Here is a 16,014-nt window from a genome sequence, read left to right as displayed (position 1 = left end):
TTTAGGTTAGAGCGGGTCTCTGGTCCAAGCAGGGCCAACTTCAAAGTTAGGGCCAACTTCAAAGTTGGATCATGTTGTTTAGGGTCATATCCAGCTGAGTTCTGAATATCTCCAGGGATGGAGATTGCCCATTTGCAGGTGTCTCTCTGCCTCTCTAGCTCCTTTTGCCTTTTAGGATCATGGGGTTTACGCTGTTTTGTTTTTGTTTTTTTTTATTGGTCCAACTTTCCTTAGAATAAATGACACAAGGCTCTCAAGAYACTTTGCGCTAGTGCCTGTAATAAAATTAGACTTTTTTCCCCTTGGTTTTGTTTTCCCTTCTCCTTTCCTCTCTAATCAGATAACAGTGGATCAATCTGCTTTACCATGGGAGGAGGGGCGCGGGGGAAGGAAGGAGGGAGGCAGGGAAGACAACTGTGTGGTCTTTACTGTCAGGCTGTCCTGGCCTTCTCTGAACACAAAGCTGAGTAAAAGAAAACAGATAAGATTAATAGCATTTTCTTCCTGCAAGATGCTGAAGAATGACAATGGGATTAATTAATTAATGTAAGCATCTGGCAGCGCTTTTTTTTTTTTTTTTAAGTACTGCAGCATACTCATCCTTCCCCATCCTGAAATTTATCGTCTGTACTCTTTTTATTTTTTTTTCCTCTTGCATAGTGGATTTTGCGTATTTACTCTCCTCTGCCCAGAATTTGGTCCCAGAGGGGAATGTTTCACCTTGTCTTTTGCTTCATGCAGTGTAGGAGAGATGGGAATGAAAGTCTTACCCAGTGTGACTGATGCACCCCTCTCCTGTCTTTCAACTGCTTTTCTTTCACCTTGCTCCTGACTACTCATGAGATAACTGTGATCTTTGTGATTACCACAGGCCTCTGCCAAGTTCAAGCCAATGAGTCCCTTGGAAAACAGGCCCCAGTCAGAGAAGCTATGATTTGCAGTTGTGGGAACCTAGAGCTTTTTAGCACTGCCTTGATTGAGTCCCATGAGATTGTTGAGAAATGAGTGTCTAACAAGCGGCTGAACACCTTGTCCTTGGCATGCACCTTCCCACACGCACACAAACATTGTACGTGTGCATCTAGATATATGTGCGTACATAGAAAAAAAGCACTGCTCTCATTTGCATTCCTTTTGTTGTGTGTGATGTGCATTATGCATTGATTTAGCTCTACAGTCCTGAAGAAAGAGAAGGATATAATAGAAGAGATGAAGAGATCAATAAAAAAGAAGGGAGGGGCAGAGAGTAATATGGAAAGAGATGAGTAAATGTTGATAGACACATTGAAGAACAGCTGGAAAGTAGCCTCAGAACTTCTATCTACCTTTAAGTTTGCCTGGTAATTTTTGGAGGGTTTAACTACATATTAGTGTTATTATTATTGCTACACTTTATCTTTCCTACTTCAGGGACACTTTGCTAAAGCCTTTGTACAACAGAACAGGGCAGTATTTTTGCCAGCTTAGACATCTGAGTGAGGAACGTATATGTTTGGAAGTAGGCATGTATTTAAGTGGTTTGTTGAAACAGGGCTTCAGAGATGTAAAATACAAAGAAAAGACACAAAGTAAAAGAAAAGAGAAAAATAAATAAATACAGCTATTGAATTTACCACCGGTCTCTGGAATACTTCACTACTGGTTGTTGTGAGAGAAATATGATTTTAATTTGACAGTGATCTTTTAACACCTTTTCTTCTGCTACTTCTTGGCCTTAAATGTTTTACTACCTTACGGATCCAGATCTGTCCTTCTCCGAACAGTCCTCTCCCCCCAACTGTGAGCCTTACCTTTGTGGGAGCTCTATCCTTTACCTCTCTCATTATCCATAAATTAAGCATAGCACTTTCCCCTAATCTTATTGTTTGGAGGGCTACATTGCATTCAGGAAAATGATTAATATTCATGAGCTTGCTATCTCTGTTTGGTGCATAATCCTCTGGGGAAATTGCAGTGTTAAATGAGTGACACAAACCTAATTTTATGTCTTTTCTTTCATTTCTTTTTCCTTTTTTCCTTTTTTTCCTTTTTTGACAGGGAAGTAATATACTTAAAATAAATTGATGGATGACTATCCATATTCATTGTAGGCCTGCTTTAAGAGCGCGCCTTGCTCCCATCCTTCTCCCCCTCCCCTTCTCATACCCCTGCACAGGAACACATAACTGCTGAAACCACAGCCCCACGCAGAAGCTAATGGTGATTTGCCCTCTTTCAGGAATAGTAAATAAGCCTTAGCTGACCCTGCCAAGAGTTTTCAGTAGAACAATTGCATGTGAGAAACTGAGCCACCTTGCAAGAGGAACTCAGCATCTCACAGGACATCAGTAAGAGTGAAGGATTGACCAAGCAGCTTGGGAAAGAGTATTGCTGTTGATAAAGCTGGGAATCTTTAGTAGAATTTCATAGCAAATAGCAATGAATTTACTGACTGGAGYTATTCAGATAATGTTTGTGTGAATCCTTCAGCTTAAGGCAAATACTTTGATGTTGACTGTTTCCGGCAGTTCATGGGAGTGTGGATACATGTTCCAAAATGTCTAAGCACTCATTTGGCAAGTTAGTAATAATAGTGTTGTTGTAAAGTCTCTTAAACTGATTTTCAGAGACTATCATCATTACTAGTGAGTGCAGTCTTAGGGCCTGCTGAACCACAAAGGCAGAAAGAGCAGGCATCTTGGGCAGCACAATAYGAAGGAATGGAGAATGGGGCTGGGGTACCATTTGCCTACAATTTTCCCTAGGCCAATGACTTCAGCCCAGCTAAATCCAGCTTTAGTCTTTACTACACAGCTATGAGAGCCCAGCTGAAGAATTATTCCCTTGCATATTGTGCCTTTTTGCCTCATGAAGAGAATAAGGTGCAAAAGTCTTCCATATCCAGTCATGCTTCTCAGTAGCATGCTATAATCAGAAGATGATGCTGAGCACAAGACCGGCCTTTGCAATAACATCCCTCCGCACACACAAACAAGAGATTTGCCTTTCTTAGTGAATGGCACCACTTGTTTTTTTTCTTTTCCTCRGGAGTTCCTCCCATGCCTGTAAGGCATGGAAAGGTATCTTGGAGGTTGGACTAGATGATCTCCAGAGGTCACTTCCAACCTTACTGATTCTATGATTCTAGTCATTCCTTTTTTGGTCAAAGTTGTTGCTGCCCTACATGGCAGAAATCTCAAGAGCTTGCAGTCTGACGTTCACCAAGTTTAGTTAATAAATCCGTGCAAGTCCTATGGGGCCAGGGAAATACTGAAATATTATCAGCTTCACTTTTCTTATTTGTCCAAACATACACAGAGGAAAACAAGATTAAGTAGGAAGAGGACACATGTTGTAGTGCTTTTATAACATGCTTGGTTGCGCAGAGTGGGGAGGAASGTGATACTGGCTCCTGTTGGCTAGCCACAGAGCAGATAAGGTCTTACTACCACTACCAGCTATGAAAAATACCGAAAATATTCTTTGCCTTAAGTRACAAAGCCTTGTGTTCTTGGAGGTGAAATATCAAGTTTCAGTCCCAGGCTCTGTGAGGGAGTTGTAATTTTATCTGTCTGCAGCACACAGATCAATTGCATAATTATTGTGCTCTGACCGCTATATCATACCGATGAGCCGAGTCACACTAGACAAAGGACAAGCCCAGGAATGTGTTTCTAAGAAGTAGCTGAATTACCGGGGAGCTGTACTCCACAAACGCCTTGTGGTGGCCTATTGAGTTCAGGAGATAGTCAGACATGATTGTCATATAGTATGGAAAAAGCCTCTTGCTAGCCCCTGAATTTTCCACAGTAGATGATTGCAACACCCTCATTTGCTTCTTTTCCAAGTTGCCTGTTTTATTTCATTGAAGAAAAACGTCACAGTTTATTGATATGCAACTTTATTTGGAAAGGTCTGTCCAAGTTTCTGTGTAATGGTTTTCCTCTTTTCAACTCTGAATATCCAGGAAGAAAAATAACTCTCGTATTTTACTTAAGCAGGAAATATCTCTGTCTCTGGCTTCTTCAGTATTAAAGAGGAGATTAACAAGTATCCCGGAAGGAGGCCTTGTTATTCACCCTGTTCCCACTGAAGCCAAAGGTGAAACTCCCATTGAAATAAATGGTGCAGGTTCTGCTATCCCTCGTCTCCCACATTCAAGTGATCTTCAGCAGAGTTACTTTTGTGATAGAAACCCCTAGATGTGTATCTTCTCCTCAGTGAACGTAAACATTGTAGCTGGAGGTGCTGATTAAGTGACGCTGTGGTCAAGTCCTGCTTCTGTAGAAGTTGCTGACTTCAGTGAGCCTGTGATTTGGCCTTTGCAGTGTCTGAAAAGGCCTGCAGGCCCTTACCTCCCCGGGAGCTTTGAACAGACCTTTCAGGGGTTAAGATATGAAGCTCACTCTGTTCCAAGAATTTGTTACTCTGAGACAATGCTTCTGCATTTTTGTCCCCCCTTTTTTTTTTCGGACAAATAGTTATGTGGCATGAGGCTTGTTATAGTTGGAAACATCCCTAAATAAACAGCTGAGCTTAAAAATACTCCTTTTTTTGTCTAGCCTTTAAAAAAAATAGTAGTTAGTGCACAAAAGAAGGCTATGCTGATGCCAATCACTGCATTCTAGCTGAAAACAGGAAGCCGTGCTGAGTGTCTGTCCCCAGCACTTTGACCATTCCGCTTGGACATTAAAAACCACATCTGAGGATGTGCCCTATGCGATGAATTGGATCTCTTTATTTATTTATTTATTTATTAATGTGGTGGAAGGCTGCCTGTCACAGATAAGTATCTATCTATCCTGCACGTCTGCTTCCTGATGTGTACCAGACTGCATTAGTATCACTGGAGTTTGTCTGGCCTCACTTTGAACAGGTTCATCCAGACATGGTCTTTACAAAGTTAGGTGCTTTCCAGGTRTTCTCTATGTCATCTGCTTTACTCTATGCATCCTTTCATTTCTGAACCCCTGTAAAGGGAATATTTGAATACAAAAGGCTGCGTTTTCCACCTGTGCTTGAGCAGCTTAAGAAGCAAGAGACAATGGAGTTCACATCATTTTCTGGTACAGTGTAGAATAGCTCCAAGATTCTTCTGGATCTTGAAAGCCCAGTTACAGCTGGCAAGTTTTGGAAAAAAGGCTCTGTCTCGCAAATCTGATTCCTTAACAAACCCCCTTTCTCCAGGTTGACAGCTGCCRTGTTGCATTCAGCATTTCCCAGATGTCGCAGAAATCTTCACTGAACTGGAGATTTCCTTTTCCCAGTAGCTGAAAGCAAGGACAAGATGAGGAGAGTGGTCTGGCCCCATAATTCCAGGGCTTTCACCAAGAGCTTCATCAGAAAAAAGTTTCTGGAATTGTTTGAATATTCCCAGAGTTGAGCTCAGGAGCCTGTAGCACCTGTTGTAAAACCTCCAGAGACTGTGTCCTGTTGCCGGGTGCTATGCCTGCACACACTTTACTGTTGTAGATTTAAGCTGGATTTGCAGGCAATTCCTTTTTAWTTTTATGAAGTCATTTACTTCACATCCTCTTCCTTCATATCCTATTCAAATCGGTTTCAGTTTCGAAGTGAGAAATCCCCTGTGACTTAGGCAATATGTGACCAGTAGGACATGACCATGACCCTCACCCATTCTTTCATAGCCTGTGGACCTCTCTGGAGACAAAAAATGACTTACATTACTCAGGCCCTTGACATATTTCATGTAATGCTAGACAAAGGTGAAAAAACACCCTGCACTGGTTGGAAATAAGAATGTTTGCTACTGCTTGCTAGAAATACTCCTTTCTTGGCTCTTCCCTCCCTAGCTTTGAGCTGTTGGAACTCTACTGATTTGACTGAGTTCTGTTTACACTACTTTAGAAAGGGAGAAACCCTGTTAATTTTTATTGTGTGAGGGAAATCTTAGGAAGGAACAATCTGGTGAATATTCATTCTGCTCATGAAAATGTAAAGTGTAACTTCTTAACATACTAAGCATCCAAGACTCGKTAAGAATCCAGAGTCGGTGCTGGTGCTCAGTACCCACAGATATAAGAGCTTCTACTTCTTTTTGGCAGCCCACTTGGTGTAACACCACATTTGGCTGTCACAGGTGAATGCACTCTTCAGCCCCTCATCAAGAGTTGAGAAGGGTCTGGAAAAGTTCTTCTCTTTCATGTCAAGTAGAAAATTCGTAGGCTATAAATGTACTTTCCTCTTCTAACCAACCGTCCCTTCAAAGGGTGATTTTGCACACTTCTGAGTAACTTGCCAGGAGTAGGAATTACATATTTTAAAGTAGAATTACAGTTGTAAAGCTGCTTTCCCCCCATCATTTCTCATTGCACCCAAAAGCAACTGTGTTCCTAATCTTCTCTTGGCTTATATGAGCAGTATCATTCAGCCAGCAAAACCACTCTGTGATGGGCACAGCGACTCTCTAGGACTCTAGCACTGCAGAAGGGCTCATGACAGTGCAGTTCAGTACAACTTTGTTAATCATTTAGGCAGTCTCCATTTAATTCTGACATCTCAGTCTCTCTATTCTGTTCCTCCCTCGGGTTTTGCAGACTCTGAGCAGACAGATTTATTGGGGTCTTAAGCATAATCAGGAACAAATTAGCCTCTGTTAGAATCTCACACTGGCCAGGATCACAGCTATTCAAAGGCTGCCTTCCCATCCATGTGAGTATGAATTAAGTCATCTGATTGGAGTAGGTCTTGAATATTCTTTTATCCCAAACACATGATCTTATCAGAAGCCCATTACGTTTATCATCGCATTAAGAGGGAACATTTGGAGCCAGTGCAGGAGTACGTTGCCTGTATAAATGTTGTGCTTCAGTGCCTATCGTGAAAATAAGTCTGTGCTTCAGGAGGGCAAGGGGAATATTCTCTAAATGCGTATACGTAAAATTAGGCTCTGTGTTTCTGGCTGTATGTTTGTATCACTGGGTTTTTTGCATGAGGGTTGCATATAGAGAGCATACATGTGTTCRGTGTTTCTGTCAACATGGGTGTGTTGCAGAATGGATTTGGTTGCCAGTGTTGTGTCACTGTAAATATGTAGCTGGCTGTGCATGTGTTTATCAGCAAAGTTTGAGTCATTTTAATATGGTATTTTTTTCCTTTTTACAGAAATAAGCCTCTTTTCCTAAAATGGCAAACTCTTTTTCCAAAAATACATATTTTCATATACTTGGAATTTGTTTCTGAGGATTTTTGATTGCTGACCAGAAGTCTTTCTAGAGCTGAAAGATTTCTCAAAGATTTCTGCTCATACTTTCAGAAATTGGGGTATAGCACTCTGAAACAGGTGAGCTGCCTTGCTATGTGCGAGGTTCTTAGACACGGCCGAGACGTCTCTGCGCTTTGCTACGTCTCTGCAGGATTGATGAGCAGAGCATGAGATATAGAAGGCTGAGGTGAGGGACCCAAGAATTTGTCTTCATGGCCATCACAGTTACACATTCACTCTGCCCCTAACTTGAGCTGACCAGACACAAACCATTTCTATTCCAGGGATGAATGAGCCACATTGGTGTGGCACTGTGCCAGCGTTAATAAGCCCTGCTGAGAAACAAGATATATTACAAGAATGGCCAAACTGTGGCTCTGAGGGCACATATGGTTGGTTCATGAGCAGTTTAAGTACGCATTCCCAGCTGGGTTGATATCATAAGATGGGTAGCAGAGCTGTSCTGGCATCAGAGCTGCTGGGCAATCCAACTGTGGGAGGAGGCAAAGCAGTGACACTGCTGAGGCCAGCACTGATGGGTTGCCTTAGGGGCCATCTGCACATCCACCCTAGCCCCCTCCCACCACGGAGTAATGGGACACCCTGGGGAGCCATTGTCATCTTTTGTCTGTGAAGCGTCTCTGAACCACTCCTCCTCCGAGCCCTTCAAAGTGTGTGGTATATGTTTGGTGGCTCCCAGCCATATGAAGATTTTAGGATGTGACTTGTGGGGTCAAGAAGTTTGGCCACCCCTGGAATACTAGCTCAGACACAGTGCTGCACTCATACTGCTGAACAGCTTCCAGATTCACGCTGGCTCATTTTTGCCAGCTTAGAGTACTGGCCCAGCAAATACACAATTCCCTACGCTTATCCAYGTACACAAGTTGGCCACAGAGGTCCTGATGAAATGAAACCAGAATGACATTCTTTCCTGAGGTACTTCTCCATTCTTTCAAAYACACGTTCTCTTAAGGACCTGGAATTTTACACAGGGGACTGGGAGGAAGAGAGAGGAAGAGACGAGAAAGTCATTAAATAATTGAATTGCAATAAACTGATTTTATTCTGGCTCATGATGGTATTTCACTGTGTAAACTAGGAGGAAAAATAAACAGGGGATTTAGTAGTTTGGAAGTGGCTCAAAATTGAGCAGCCGTTGGATTTTCTGACACCTAGCTTGAGATAGTCCAATGCTACCGACAGGACTCTCCTTAGGGATCATTTCCATCAGTCCAGCTAGCAGCCCTGGCTAATTTCCTACCTTTTTTTTCAGCAGACTTATTTGCTAGACAAAAATACAACAGGCTGTCAGAACTGGATACCTCTGGGGACTGGCAATGATAATACAATACAAAATAGGATACCAACAGGTCAAAGGTTTCCATTTCACAGAGTACTCTAATGACTGAAAGTCATTATTGCTATGCAGTCTGTTTGAAAAGAGTAGATGGATCTCAGTTCAGTTTTTAATGGGCCAGTGTTACAGACACAACCTCAAAAATTTGGCATCTTTGTTGGCAGTCTCATTAGAGAAGCCACAGAATACATGGACAAGGATAATAAACTCTCCTGCTGCTTTTGATCCTTTCAGATCAAGTCTGAGTCATGCTGGTTGAAGCTGTGTGCGTATGTGGCAAGCTTACACTCACACTACGCATACTGTATCTGCTCTTCAGATAAGCAGATCTTCTTGGCCCTTGGTCACTATGACTGTGAACGTGGTTGTTTTCTCTGTCCCTAAATTCTCGGTTGTTGTTAGTGTTGTTATTTGGCAGATATCTCTTAAGAACAAAAAGGGCAACATTGTAAACCAGACCCTCTTTTGGCTTTATTTCATCCAAATTAGTAGAATTATGCTAGCACCCACATTGGCTCTCAATATATTTTCTATCTCTACTTTCTTCTGTCTCCATCCTTTCAGATGGAGATAGCTGAAAATAAGCAGAAAAAAGCTTAGGAAATTAGTTGAGGTTTTTACTTAATATATAAAAATTGACTTTTCTCTCTCTCTCTTTTTTTTTTTTTTTTTTTTTTTTTTTTTTTTTTTTTTTTTTTTTTTTTTTTTTTTTTTTTTTTTTTTTTGCTTTCTTAAGATCACCTTGCTATCTCATAGGTGATGCGAAACGTTTGCTCCCAAAGAAACTGGTCCAGTAGATACACTGCTATTACCAGGTCTTAATAGGCTGGCCATATATACACGTAGCAATTCCTTTGTGACTTCTCTTCTTTGGTTTCTCATGGCAGATGAACCCAGCAGATGCTATTTCCATGATGGGGACGGAGTATGTGAGGAATTTGAGCAAATGACCAGCATCAAAGACTGTGGGGTTTACACTCCCAAAGGCTTCCTCGATCAGTGGGCTTCCAATGTTTCTGTCTCACATCACAGTGACCAGCAGTGTCCAGGATGGGTGGTCACTGGTCAGCCAGCAGCAACCCAGGTAAGGAAGGAATATTCCTTTTCCCCCTCTGAAAAGTGAAGTCCAACCGTAAGCAATGTTCATGAACGCAAGTTGATGTTCAGCATTCATATGTGATATTATCTTTCATAGTTCCAATAAGGAAGGCTCCTTACAGCAATTTTCCTCTTTGTAAGACTGGTTAGTAGCAATGGAGTGAAATTCTGTTTTTATCATCCATTTAGAAACTTCTGTACTAGATTAAGTTGTGGCCTGCTTGATTCAATAACGTGTGGGAGTCACCTCAACTATCAGCACCTAAAAGACTAGACAAGCACTCTCTAGGGTCATGTCATGGGGGTGCTGTCTTGTGACAGTGAGTTCTCACAACTAGTATTGAACAATACAAAAGAGTATTTTTCTTTAATAGTTTTGTACTTTCTGCCGCCCAGTTTTGTAAAACACCCTATTGTTTTATTCTGAGAAAGGTTCCAACCATTCCCAAAGCCATTCATTAGTTATATCACCCTCTTCTTACATGTCTTCTTTGCAACACAAATAGGTCGGTTTACAATACCTTTACCTTTGTCTCCCTGAGAGAATTAGATCCAAATCAGTTCAAAAAGATACTAGACTAATGCCTGGCAAACAGAGCTGTACGCAATGCAGATGCAGCAGTCCAGATGTAACCCTCTGTCTCAGGAAAGCCCACATTACTTACTGTGGTTTTTTAGTGGCTACAGCAAGAAAAGTAGCATCGCAGCTGAGAACTGCTTCTTATATTCCTCCTTCAGAATTGGCCGTTGTCTGTCTGTAGAGACAGACCACTGGACTAAATGGACGTTTGGTTTGATGCAGTGAAGTCGTTCTTCCAGTCTAATTGTCTGGAAGGTGTCTGGAGTGGGCAGTGAAGGGAGGAATGCAGTGTCACAGATCTGACAAGCAGATTTCTTTGTGAATAGTATATGCTAAGCATTTCCAGTTGGCTTGCAAGAGAAAACATCTTTATCCAAGAGACTTGGCCTTGTTCACATTGCACAAGCCTGTAACAAATTAATGACCAGGTCAGCTTTAAAAGCATAAAGCATGGTTAGTTGGCATAGTACCAAGACAAAATCCTGAGCATAGTATTGCCTTTTTGTCATGGTCTCATTTATTATTTCACACTGTAAAAGGAACTTTCCCCTGAATTGGTGCCTTAGTAACTTCTTTCTTATTTGCACTTTCTGTGYTGTAGAATAGTCCAAAACCTACTTTTTGCAGTTCAGGTGCTTCTTTATGTGCCTGTCCCCAAGGCACTCAGTCTCCTACACAGTCACTGTGGATAGCTGCTCTGATTTTCTCCTTATGCACTGGTGGAAACACAGCTGTGCTGTGTGGTAGGTAACACACAGTTGTATGGAGGAAAAAACAACAACATGCGCACACACAACAAAAAAACGTGCTGTGTAGCCACAACTCAAGCATGTTTGTTGCACCCAGATGAGATGAAGTTGTCACAGCCTTATTAAAAAAAAAAGAGAGAGAGAGAGAGAGAGAGAGAGAAAAGAAAAGCTGCTGTATTTATAGCCAGAACACTAGCGTATCACAGAGTGGTGTAGTGAATGGGAACGTGCCTTCTGTTATGGGCTGGCCCCTGGAGAGATAACCGTATGCTATTTACTTCCAGCAAAAGGAATTTTTGCTTTAGCTCAGCTGGTCCTATTACACCAGTTTGAGTGCATGGGGTTCATTGACCTTTACAGTCATATATGTTGAGAGAGTCTTTGTTTTCCCCAAGAACAAGACAGCTTTAGAGCTTGTGAAAGAGCACCTGACTTGTCACTCTGGAGAGCTTAGGTGGGGCAGCAGGTCATCAATCTGTTAACTAGAGGACTGGACAAGATGAAAATTAACCTGATATCTCCTCTGATCACTGCATGTAATGACCACTGATGTGTAAACATTTGACTTCATTATCTGCACAATCGTTGGGCCTTAGGTTTTTTTTCTATTGATGAAAGGGGCACCTTTCCTCATCCAGATATCTTTCAGAGTAGGTTGTGTGCTTGCTGGTGTTGTGCAAACTTTTCATGTTGTTGCTGGGTAGTTTCCTGATTAATCAGAGTGGCATTTGTGTTGGCTTCTCATCAAGAATGCCATGAAAGATACGTTTGAGTGCAGTGCACAGCAATATACAGAATACATAAGCTGACTGTTAGCCATCTGCATTTCTCATAATTGCCCTGGCACACTCAAGGTGCTTTAAAGCATTTTAAGTATGCCTTTCATGGTTTAAAATGTTTCTCATCTGTAGCTATCTGAAGATCCATTTCTCTCTACAGCTGCATTTCTGTCATAGTTTTGCCTAGGCTATTTCTAAGGGCTAGATATCACAGGTTTGCTTGCTATTGTGGTATTACTTAGGAATATCTGTCTGCACACACTTGCTTGTGTTGTAGGATGGGTTATGAGCCAAAGTCTGAGCACACTTGCTTGTTACTGTAGGATTCCCTCTGAGACTGCCTGACGCACACCTGTTTGCTCTTTCTGCTCTGTTTACTGACAATTCATCAAAGACACTGCCTCTTTCTACAGGGTTAGTTGCTCTTCAGATGTAGGACGCATGCATTTGCTTATTGTTTAGAGATGAATCTTAAATGCTGATTTGTTACTTGTTAGTATGAGACTGCTGAATAGCAACATACTGAGAGAGGGAAAAAAAGACTTCACAGTATAAGATTTGTTTTGAACAACAAAATGCTTACGAAGAATGACACAGTCTTGGCAAAGAGATACACATTTGAAAAATGCAAAGGTCAAACAGCCCCCCTTTAAACAATCACTCTTTCTGCAGAAGCAAGACTGATAGACAGCCACTTCTACTTTCCTGGCAGCCACTCTTCAGTGCTGATTAAGAAATATTCTTGGTACTGACAGCATCAGATTTAAAGCCAAAGAGGACCAGTCAGCAACATCACACCAGCTCAGAAACACTTGCACCGGTGGAGGGTATTTTTACAGTTTGATTTCTAATCTGGTGTCCTCCGCAGATGCTTGAAGCAGATGCTGCTTGGTACCAGCTCTTGACTGCGTGATGTATTCAGCAGCAAGGGTTTTACACGCTCTTGGGCTGCTCTTCTCCCTACTGTTCTTGCTGCGAGTTTGTAAACAGCCTCTCTCTGCTATCCACTGTGTGTGAAATATTATCAGTGTTGATGTACCGGTTGCGTGGTGTTTTCCGCAGCACTGTTTACTTCTCAGGGCCTTTCTTGTGCTAAAGATWATTGATGCTAGCATTAAGTCATCAGCTGGTGTAAGCTGGCAAAGACTACAAAAAGTCTGTAGTGCTAGGCAAGATTTATACTAGCTAAAGTGCAGATCCAGTAAGCATAAATACACAGACAAGAGGTGCTTGGACTCTGATCTATTTTGTGGATAGTTGCAATTTTTTCTGTATTGGAAGTCTCCAGAGACTCCTTTTCCAACTAGTTTGGATCTGGCCAGGATCAGCTTTCTCACTGCCAGTAGGAGGGGGTAGGATATGTCCTGCTGGCAGCTTAACGTCACCTGGGCGTGACAACACGTGAGTTTAACAAGCCAACTAGTGGCCTACTTGGACAATCCCCCTGGGAAAGGCACACCAGTGAAGAGTGCTCAGGAGGAACGTGTCGGGTGGACTAGGCCAGTGTGAAAAGGAAGAGACGTTGCCCTCCTGAAAGGTTCGACAGATCGGGGTCTGGAAATGGCCTTTGTGGGCTCAATCTCAGCGTTCTCATTGCACACACAGGTTCTGTTGCCAGTTAGCACTGCGTRAGTGCGTTAGCYGGTTTGTTAGTCTCCCTTTCTTTCTAGAGTAGGTTGTACAAGCAAGATGGTTTTGGTTTTTTGTTTTTGTTTKTTGTTGTTGATGTTTTTCGTAAGTGTCTGTTCTACACAGACCTGCCTTTGCAGGAAGCCTCAGACAGGTTGGTTTCAGAAGGGGTTGTTTACCTTGGCACTCCTCAGATGGGAACTCCATGGTTTCGAAGAGCGGAGCAGGCCAGGGCTGGTGTGTGCTGAGTAACCACATGAGGCTGGAAACACCATTTCTCCTCACCTCTTGCTGGTGTAACTCCCGATTTGCAGAATGGATTCATTTGGGGGTTCCGATTGAGCCTTTAAATGCTTATAATAGAGAAATATAAAAAWGGACTAAAGAGTAGTTGCATCTCTATTGATGCACTTTCAGAAAGCTGCTGGTTTTAGTCCCATTAGAGCAATGTGTGCACAAAGCTGGGAAGCTAGGTTTGCATTGGCGATTTAGAGGGCCAGCCCRTTAATAGCCATGTCTTTCCTTGCATTTCCTCCCAGTTGTGCAGAAGTCGATTAGAGCAAGTCACCATATATCTATGTCCTTATGTCATTAGTATCTGTTTTTCCCCTGTAAAAGACAGGGGGAAAAGACACAGTTCAGCCATAGTTAATCAAAAAGGGACTCTTTCCTGATGCTACTTGCAGACCTTAGGATTCATTTTTGTTCCCAGACTAACACACCCTATTTTCCCGCTGAGTACCCCACAGGGGCTCCAATGGAACAACAAGAGGTTGTGGAAGAGGATTTTTATTATGTCCTTCCCACAAACAGAGRCCCCCTCCTGCCCCTGTTGCAGTTCCCATAACTGCGCTCGTCCAGACTCACTGCAACAAGCCTATTCTTCCCTCTGCAGTAGGAAAATGTCTAGAATTGCAGTATGTCTGAAATTTCCTGCAAGAAAAGGAAGGCAGGAGTSGGGAAATACTCTGAATAATGAAATAAATAACATGGCAGAGCAAGGGCTCCAAAGCTGGCAAGAAAATACCGTAACAAAATTGAAGAGAAAGATGCTGAAGTTCTCTGCCACACAGTTTCATTTTGACTAATAAATATAACTCTGAAGATGATTCCCCGAAGATCAAGCAAAGCCAACAAATAGAGTAATCTTGAACAGGAGTGGAGGAAAGAGGAAACCTGCAACTTTTAATGGAGATGCCATTCCTTTCCTTTGGGGTGAGCTTTTTGAGAAGAGGGAGGGTGTCTGTCTGTCGACTCTGCAAGTGGCCCTTTTTGAACTTCCCAACTCACAGCCAAGTCCTGTTGCTCTTCAACGGTAAGAGTTTTGTTGTGGTTGGAGCGATAAAAAAATCCCCATTTTTAATAAGATGATTTGCTTTGCAAATGTCTTTGTTATTTATAGCAGAGCCAGGCTTTGAACTACTAATCTCTGGAGGATGAGAACAGAATCCCACTAAGAAAAAACATTAATGAAGGAACCATGAGTGATTGGAGACCAGTTCTGGAAAAAGATGAACTGGACACTGCACATTCTGTTGTGAAAGGAATGTAGGTTTGCTGTACTCATCTGAGCAGATTTTCAGTACTGGCTGATACTCCAGAAGGCTTCAGCTTAGTTTACAGAAGCTCCAAATCTTAAATTAGTTCAAGGGAGCCCAAATCTTAATCCTTATTTCAGCCCTTCTCCAGATACTACAGAGCAGCCAGTTTGCTGTGTCACCTGAAGGCTTCCGAGGAGGCAGTCCKGACACACCAGCCTCCTGGCTTCTCCACTTCTCCTGCAGCAGAGCCAGGGATAGCAGGGCACTGCAGAGGCTCTGCTCCAAGAGGATCCCTCAGACCTCCCTTAAGCAGGTTTGAGTCATTTGCAAGCCTGGCCCCGACTGTCACGCAAATCCAGGCTGGGGATCTCGAAGGAACATTCCTTCCCATAAGAATCCTTGGCTCAAGTAATGATATTTTCCATAGCTTCCGAATGAATGCAGATTAATTAAGCCTTATCGCAGCCACACTACTAGGAGAAAGAGATTTTTGTTCCATTTAATAGATGGGGAAACCAAAGCTTGGAAAGGTAAAGCTACCGTCTGAGGATTAAACACCAGGCCTCCTCAGAGATGGTGCAGGCTCTGTGCGTTATTGACCCTAGTCATCCAGCCAGGACTGGAAAATTCAGAAATTCTTGAAAAAGAAATGTTCATATCTTGAAAAAAAGGAAAACTGCATTGAGGTCCTGCTGGGGCTTGGTTTCTGGGAAACCTGGAAGGGATTCTGTGGTCATTAAATCCACTGCATTTCAGTGCTGTCAGCCACCTCACATCATCCTGTTTGTGAAATAATCAGGCTTTATCCTAACACAGTTTGGCTTTTGTCGCCATACAAAATGACTAGAAAACTGTTCCACAGACTCCTTACTCTAATGTTTAGAAACCTTATTTCCCATCTGTCTCACTGGGAAAGCTGGATTTTGCAATACCCCTGCCAGAGGAGGTGATCTTGTTCGTAGTTCTGCTGTGGTTTGACTGGGGAATTCCACTGGTTTTTATTCCCCCGTCTCCCTGCTGCACTGTCTCCTTTGAGATATGGGCTGTACGAAGGGCACCCAGGCAGGGGATGGT

At 42.5% G+C, this 16,014-nt stretch overlaps 1 protein-coding gene across 2 annotated transcripts in view; it reads left to right on the top strand.

Annotated features, from left to right (window-relative positions):
• PAPPA (pappalysin 1) overlaps positions 1 to 16,014 on the top strand; it is a 181,889-nt gene that overhangs the window by 97,630 nt on the left and 68,245 nt on the right. For both annotated transcript variants that reach the window (XM_085320021.1, XM_085320020.1), the window contains exon 10: positions 9,452 to 9,648. In XM_085320021.1, coding sequence (XP_085176147.1) covers positions 9,452 to 9,648 — 197 coding nt within the window. The remainder of the gene's footprint in view (positions 1 to 9,451; positions 9,649 to 16,014) is intronic.

The sequence above is a fragment of the Rhea americana genome, unplaced genomic scaffold, assembly GCF_003343005.1.
Source record: "Rhea americana isolate MKP2758 unplaced genomic scaffold, rheAme1 scaffold_61, whole genome shotgun sequence".
Taxonomy (NCBI): Eukaryota; Metazoa; Chordata; class Aves; order Rheiformes; family Rheidae; genus Rhea; species Rhea americana.
This window is presented reverse-complemented; position numbering and strand designations above follow the sequence as displayed.